We start from the raw sequence: 7906 nt of genomic DNA, 5'->3' as shown, positions 1-7906 counted from the left end.
CATGCATTACGGTACGAGTAAAGTGACTTGCCCGTAACGAGACTGAACGAGGTATTGGGATACCGACGATCGAGTCTCGGGCTTGTAACGTACCGATTGACAAAGGGAATAGTATACGGGATTGCTTGAATCCTCGACATCGTGGTTCATCCGATGACATCATCGAGGAGCATGTGGGAGCCAACATGGGTATCCAGATCCCGCTGTTGGTTATTGACCGGAGAGCCGTCTCGGTCATGTCTGCGTGTCTCCCGAACCCGTAGGGTCTACACACTTAAGGTTCGGTGACGCTAGGGTTATTAGGAAGACTTGTATGTGATTACCGAATGTTGTTCGGAGTCCTGGATGAGATCCCGAACGTCACGAGGAGTTCCGGAAGGGTCCGGAGGTAAAGATTTATATATGGGAAGTTGTCATGCGGACACCGAAAAGTTTCGGTGACATATCGGTATTGTACCGGGGCCACCGGAAGGGTTCCGGGGGTCCACCGGGAGGGGCCACCCCTCTTGGTGGGCCACATGGGCCGCGTGGGGCAGGGCACCAGCCCCTGGAGGGCTGGGCACGCCCCCCCCCCCTTGGGCCCATGCGCCTAGGGTTGGGGGGGAACCCTAGAGGGGGCGCCCCCTTTGCTTGGGGGGCAAGTCCCCCCTCCCTGGCCGCCGCCCCCCCTCTAGATCCCATCTAGAGGGGCCGGCTCCCCTTGCCCCTTCCCCTATAAATAGAGGGGTGAGGGAAGGGCTGCAACACACAACCAAGGCGCAGCCCCTCCCCTCCCCAACACCTCTCCTCCTCCGTCACGAGCTTGGCGAAGCCCTGCCGGAGTACTGCTTCTCCACCAACACCACGCCGTCGTGCTGCCGTTGGAGCTGTCTTCCTCAACCTCTCCTTCCTCCTTGCTGGATCAAGATAGAGGAGACGTCGTCCGTTCCGTACGTGTGTTGAACGCGGAGGTGTTGTCCGTTCGGCACTTGGTCATCGATGATCTGAATCACGTCGAGTACGACTCCATCATCATCGTTCCCTCGAACGCTTCCGCACGCGATCTACAAGTGGTATGTAGATGCAAACTCACTCCCTTGACTCGTTGCTTAGATGAACTCATAGATGGATCTTGGTGAAACCGTAGGAAAATTTTTAATTTTCTGCAACGTTCCCCAACAAGAAGTTCCCGCCATATAAGTTTGAAGCAAGCGTGGTTGGGTGTCCATCTTGAAGCGGTGGTAACAAGAGTGCAACAAGCTTTGTGCCACCCTCGAGAGCATCGACAGTCGTCCGGTGAGTGGTCTCAGCATCAAAGACATGGTATACAATTCCTCCATCTTCATTCTTGTTTCCATTGCGCATATGAATATACATTTGTGTCTTCATTTGTAGGCATTCCATGCTTTGGAAGCATTGAAGGCCCAACATGGGAACAAGCCGTTCACCGTCACCCATTCTTGCATGAGCATAAAAGATGATGAGAAGTTCAAGGAGCAATATGCTGCCCTCAATAAGAATGTAGGGCCGTAGGCCGTCGAGGACCATGGTGAGGGAGAGAGGTGGCCGCGGGGAAAGACCAACTCCAAGAAAGAGGAGAAGCATAATGCAGCGACATTTACCTTGCAAGAAACTTTGCAAAGCATGATGACCCAAAAGGAAACAACAGAGAAGCATCGACAAGATAAAAGAGGATCAAATGAAGGCCTACATGGAGATACAAAAGAAAAAGCTCGAGATGGAGGCCGAAATGCAAGCAAAAAACTCGAGATAGAGGCGAAAATGCAAGCGAAGAAACTCGAGATAGAGGCGACCAATGCCAAGACCAAAGCAAAGAAGTGGCGCTCGCTTGCATAATGAATGAGTTGGAGATCATTGATAGTGGACTTGAGCACGTTGTCCCCGAGAAGGAGGTCTTGCTCGAGAACATGCAAAAGGAGATGCTCAAGCTTGATGATTGATCTATGGCTGAGAGCACCATCCTTTTTGTATGCCGGCAATCAAACCCATCCACCAGAGCTTGAACCCCATGCTTGCTCAAACCATATGTTTTCTCTTCTAACGAGCATGGCTTCCCTGTCACCTACACTAGAGATGTCTCAACAGTTTAGTTTATGGGTGTGTCTAGAACTCAATCGACTGAGATTTAAAGAAATCTCAGTCGAGTGACGTCAACGTGATATTTTTGCTACAAGCGGCATGACTAGATGTTACAGGAGGCGATGAAAAATGTTGCAACGATACAAGCAACAACAATAAATGCTACAACTGTTCTAACTGAAATGCTACAACCGTCAATGAAGGATGTTGCAACCGGTGAGATAACGTGCTACGACTGATGAGGGACGACATGCTACAACCAGCAAGACGGATGTTGCAACCGGTAGTAAAAAATGTTGCAAACGATGACATAAAATGTTGCAGGCCCGGTAGTTTATTCATAAGACTAGTACACAGCCGAGATGTATGGCGTGGTTGAACTATCGCCCTTTTTTGTGTGCTGCCAACAGTGTCGACAGTTGGCAACTACGTCAGCATGAACTGTATGTTGTTTTTTAGAGGCTGGCATGTATGTCGGCTGCTTGTATGGCCGGAATGAACTGTTGACGCTGGCCGCTGGATTTATTTTTTTTAAAGGGCAACTTGCTTTGTACACGTGACGAAAAAAAACATCGGCCTGTTGGGCGCATCAGTCAGACACAGATGGAGAAACCAAACGGACAAACTGCTCGTCTGTTTGGCGTTGGAGTTGCTCTAAATCTGGCACTGCCACCTTTCCCCTGCAAGCTGCCTACAAGAAGAGCGTCGAGTGCTTTACTCATTCATGAAGCTGTAGACAGGCAGACGAATGTTCAACGAGCCCCACCCACAGCTCTGAACCATGGCCCAGCGTGCCGAAAGCCCTGGCGGCCTGACCTAAAGGAGTATCCGCCGCCTAGCTGCACCACCGATTGTCGCCGGCCCCGGCAGACGCCAGTGCGCCCGTCCGTCCATTTCCGCCCGGGCAAACTTCACCGCCCCACGAGCCCACCCAAAGCGGCCCCGGAACAAATCACCGGTCACACGATTGCACAGCGGCAGCCAACACGAGCGGGGACCTACCGGCGCAGATGCATGCACGGCAATGGGAATGTGGAGCGGCGTCACGTCACCAGATCACAGTCACGCCAAGAGATCATGGAGATTGGACAGGATTAATGTACATACACGCGCCAGATGCGATGCATCGTCTGCATCACCAGGCGTTGGCTATGGTATTATGCGAATTATTGCTGTTGCTTGTGTTGCTGTGGTACGTGTTCGCGGTGGCGTCTTCTCGCTTGTTTGCTCCGCCGGACCGGACCACATGATGCGTCGATCCCACCCTGTGCGTCCGGGGAGGCTAGCTCCTGGGTCGGCGGCGGGCCGGCGACAGCGCCACCACCGCTCGACGACGCGCGCGCGGTCGCCGTCGCCGTGTCACAGGCGCCACAGTGCTGCGTTTGGCGTCACCGGGACGGGATCCGTCCTCTTGCTTGGACTGATCCAGCTACACGCTCCCGGTTGTTGAGTAGGCCAGCGAGCTGGAGTGGGTCTGGGTCTGGGCCTGCGTCTGGCCCGGGCGCGGCAGCGGCACCGGTCTACTCTGCTCACTCCACTTGCCGAAGGACCCACCGCCGCCGCCGCTCATCTTCCGCGACTCGGCGCCGTCGTCGTGCCGGAGGCCGCGGAGGAGCGCCGCCACGTCCTTCATGGTCGGCCGGTCCTCCGGGCGCGTGCTGGCGCAGAGCAGCGCGATCCCGAGGGCCTGCAGCATCTCCTGGACCTGCGTGTCCGGCCGGCCCTGCAGCCGCGCGTCGATCACCTCCGCCGGGTCGCACTTGCGGTGGAGGTGCTCCCGCACCCACTGCACCACGCTCTGCCCCTCGCCGAACGCGTGCTCCACCGGCCGCCGCCCCGTGATGATCTCCAGCAGCACCACCCCGAAGCTGTACACGTCGCTCTTGGTCGTGATCTTGATCATACATCCGTACTCTGGAGCAGAAAATTTGAGTGGGATCAGATGACGTACTGCCGTGTAGTAACGAACTTCACTATAACTGACAGCAAAAGTACGGTGGTACAAGATGGAATTGTGTGGCGGGAATCGGAGTCCTTACCGGGGGCGATGTACCCGTAGGATCCGGCGAACGGCGGGGGCGACGAGTTGGCACCCTCGTCGGCGACTCTGGCGAGGCCGAAGTCGGCGACGCACGCCTCGTAGCGCTCCCCGAGAAGGATGTTGTCGGCCTTGACGTCGCGGTGGAGGATCGCCGGCACGCAGTCGTGGTGCAGGTACGCGAGGCCCTCGGCCACGCCGACGGCGATCGAGAGCCGCAACTCCCACTCCACCACGGGGGCGCCCGTCGCGCCGCCGTGCAGCAGGCCGCCGAGGGTACCGTTGGGGAGGTAGTCGTAGAACAGGAGCCGCGCCCGGCGGTTGGAGGCCCACCCCAGGAGCCGCACGATGTTGCGGTGGCGCACGCGGGGCAGCACGCCGATCTCGCACGCGAACGCCTCCACGGACGCGTCGTCGCACGACCGGAACTTCTTCACGGCGATGGCGACCCCGGTGGACGGAACGCTCGCGCGGTACACCACGCCGGACCAGCCTTGCCCGATCACGTTCGCCGGCGTGAGGCTGCGGGTCACGTCGCCCACGCTGATCTCCAGCTTCTGGTACAACGTCACGTCCCACGGCGGCAGCATCTCCGCGTCCTTGTCCTCGTCCGGCCGTGCACCGCTGAAAATCGAGCCTTGGCGCCGGCGACCGAGTAGGACGACCGCCGCGGCAATCAGGAGGACCACGAGAGCAGAGAGCAGAACAGCCGTGGCGACGCGAGCGGCGCGCTGTGCTGCGCGCTCGCGGTCACTGGCGTCGCCGGGGCACCGGGAGAGGCAGAGCGCCGGGTTGCCCTCGACGTCGCTCATGGGCAGCTTCGCGAAGAACGCCGTCTCCGGCGCGCGGCCGGAGAAATTGTTGAAGGAGACGTTGAGCGCGACGAGGTTCTGGAGAGCGGATAGCAGCTGGAGGTCGCCTGATAGTTGGTTGTGCGAGACGTCGAGCACGCCGAGCCGCGTGAGCCCGGCGAACTCCTTGGGCATGGCACCCGACAGGCCGTTGCAGCTGAGGTTAAGACCAATCTCCAGACCTGCAATCTTGCCGATGCTCGCCGGTATGGCGCCAGACAGTGAGTTACCGCCGAGGTCCAGTAGCTGAAGCCGCGCGCACGAGCCGATCTCGTGGGGTATCTGACCGGAGAGCCGGTTCCCGCCAAGAACGAGCTTGGTGAGCGAACCGAGCATGCCCACCTCGGACGGGAGCGAGCCGCCGATGGCATTGTACGAGAGGTCGAGGTACTGCAAGGACATCATTCCTTGGAACAGCCCCTGCGGCAGCACGCCGGTGATGGCGTTGCCGTGCAGGTCGACGAACGTGAGGTTCCGGCACCCGGCGATCTCGGCGGGGATGGCGCCAGACAACCTGTTCGAGCTGAGGTCCAGGAAGCTGAGGTGGCCGAGCTTGCCGATCTGCGCAGGTATGGCGCCGGCGAGGTGATTGCCACTTGCCCGGAACCGGACGAGCGACGTACAGTTGCCGATCTCCTGCGGTATCTCGCCGGAGAGGACGTTGTCGATGAGCAGCAGCTTGGACAGCTTGGGCAGCCGGAACATGGACGGCGGGATGGGCCCAGTGAGTGCGTTCTGCGACAGGTCGAGCGACTCGAGGCTGACGCAGCCGCCGATCTCCGGCGGGATGGTGCCCGTGAGCTGGTTGGCCCAGAGGTACAACATGCGGAGCGCCGTGAGCTTGCCGATCTCGGCCGGGATGGTGCCGGATATCTGGTTGTTGTCGAGCTCGAGGTCGGTTAGGTTGGTGCACCGCGCGAGCTCCGCCGGGATGGGGCCGGACATCTTGTTGACGCTGAGCTGCAGCTCCTGCAGCGCCAAGAGGTTCCCGAACGACGCCGGGATGTGGCCGGTGATGCCGTTCATGGACAGGTCGATGACGTTGAGCCCCGTGCACTTGCCCAGCTCCGGCGGGATGACGCCGACGAGGTTGTTCTGCCACAGCAGCAGGTTCTTGAGGTTGCTGAGGCCACCGAGCTGCGCCGGGATGGAGCCGGACAGCGCGTTCTCGTACAGGTAGATGTTCTGCAGGCTGGCGCATTTCCCGAGCTCCGGCGGGATCGGGCCGGAGAGCAGCGCCGTGTAGATGGCCAGCGTGTCGAGGTTCTTGAGCTGGCCGAGGCTAGCAGGGAGGGGGCCCGAGATGCTGGTCTCGGCGAGGCCGAGCATGGTGAGGTTGGAGCAGTTGCCGATCTCCGGCGGGAGCGCGCCCTGGAGGTTCTTGTTGCCGCCGCCGCGGAGCACCTCGAGGCTGGCCATCTTGCCGATGGAGGCCGGGATGGCGCCCTCGAGCTGGTTGTCGTAGAAGATGAGCTCGCGCAGCGCCGTGAGGTTGCCGATGGCGTCCGGGATGGCGCCCTCGAGGTGGTTGGAGTTGACAGCCAGGCTCTCCAGCTTGCTCCCAGGCCGGCAGAGGCTCACCGGGATGGAGCCCGTGAGCGCATTGTTGCTGAGATCAAGCTGCGTGAGCGCCGGCAGGTCGCCGAGCTGCGGCGGGATGGGGCCCGACAGGTTCGTGCCGGTGAGCACCAGCCGCTCGAGCGTGGCGCCCACAGCAGCGGCCAAATTGTCCGGCACGCCGCCCAGCAGGTCGACGAACTGCAGGCTCAGCTCCGTGACGCCGCCGTCGGCATTGCACGACACGCCGGTCCACCGGCACGGTGACTTGTCCGCGGAGCTCCAGTCACCCAGCGCCCCCGCGCCGCCGCCGCCCAGCGTGCGCTTCCACGCCAGCAGCGCCGCGCCCTGCGCGTCCACGGCGAGCGCGCCGCCGCCCATGCACGCCACGACGACCGCGCAGCACAGCACCGCCGCCACGCGCCCACAACCGCCCATATCAGGAGGCATATGCTTACGACGAGCGAGCAGTGAAGCTAGCTACAATGGACTGATTGACACCGCACCGTCGAACAGACTAAGAGGTGGTGCGGCGGCGGCTCAGCTGCACATGCTGGTGCGTCAAATTCAGAAGGGACACAAGCACAAGCAAAATCTTGGTTCTTGCTTGTGTTGGAAGGGTAGATAGATGGATGGATGGATAGATAATAACAGAGCACTTGCTTTTAGGTGGCTTGTTGGCGAGGTTTACTCACTCAGTCTCACACTCACACTAGGTTTAGTAACGGAGGAGGAAGAGAGAGGGGCGTGCAGGCCACCATGGGTGCAAATTTTATATCTCCATGGAAAACGAGATCGGCAGGGGGGTGGGAGGGAGACGGACGGAGCAATCAGCAGCGGCAAACCAGCAAGGAAATGGCGGATTAGGTGGCCGCGAGCACACCAGCGGTGGAGCCGTGTTACTAATAATTTAACTGAAATTTTAACCAGATCAAAGGGTTTTGGGCCGCTGACATTGTAAAGCGGCAGAGGGAGAGGGTGTGTGTCTGCAGAATCTCCGGATCCAAGGCCACCGGTTGGGTCAGGGGCACCCCTGTCCCTCCTTGTGCTTAGCTTAGCTTGCCTTAGTTTATTACCCCATCCACTGCAGACTGTCGATTAACCAAACCAATAGATTAGTAATCCCCAGTTGTTTATGCCTGGTGATAATTATGAGAGTTGCAGGCCTCATCGATCGATCTGGTTTCAAATTTCCGGGGTGAGAGGGAGGGATCACCAACGACTAATTGCTTTCGCTTTGCCAAAATTAGCGGGAAAAAGAGAGGTGTGATGCTTGATCAGTGAGCATATTTTTTTAACTGCTGCAGCAGCTTTGCTCTTGCTCCTCAGGGAAATAAGGGAAAGATAGATGGTTGCATCATCAGAGTCACGGCGGTTGCCG

The 7906-nt window shown here is 59.1% G+C and overlaps 1 protein-coding gene across 1 annotated transcript; it reads right to left on the bottom strand.

Annotated features, from left to right (window-relative positions):
- Positions 1 to 3508: 3508 nt before the first annotated feature.
- On the bottom strand, positions 3509 to 7377 carry LOC119279346 (LRR receptor-like serine/threonine-protein kinase). The gene is made up of 2 exons (XM_037560612.1): positions 4119 to 7377; positions 3509 to 3993 (listed from the first exon to the last, which is right to left on the bottom strand). Exons 1-2 carry the CDS (start codon positions 6973 to 6975, stop codon positions 3509 to 3511), a joined length of 3342 nt encoding a protein of 1113 aa, XP_037416509.1. The 5' UTR covers positions 6976 to 7377.
- Between the last annotated feature and the right edge of the window lie 529 nt (positions 7378 to 7906).

This window comes from Triticum dicoccoides, chromosome 3B (genome assembly GCF_002162155.2).
Source record: "Triticum dicoccoides isolate Atlit2015 ecotype Zavitan chromosome 3B, WEW_v2.0, whole genome shotgun sequence".
Classification (NCBI taxonomy): domain Eukaryota; kingdom Viridiplantae; phylum Streptophyta; class Magnoliopsida; order Poales; family Poaceae; genus Triticum; species Triticum dicoccoides.
Note: the sequence above shows the minus strand (reverse complement) of the source record. Positions and strands in the feature narration are given on the sequence as shown.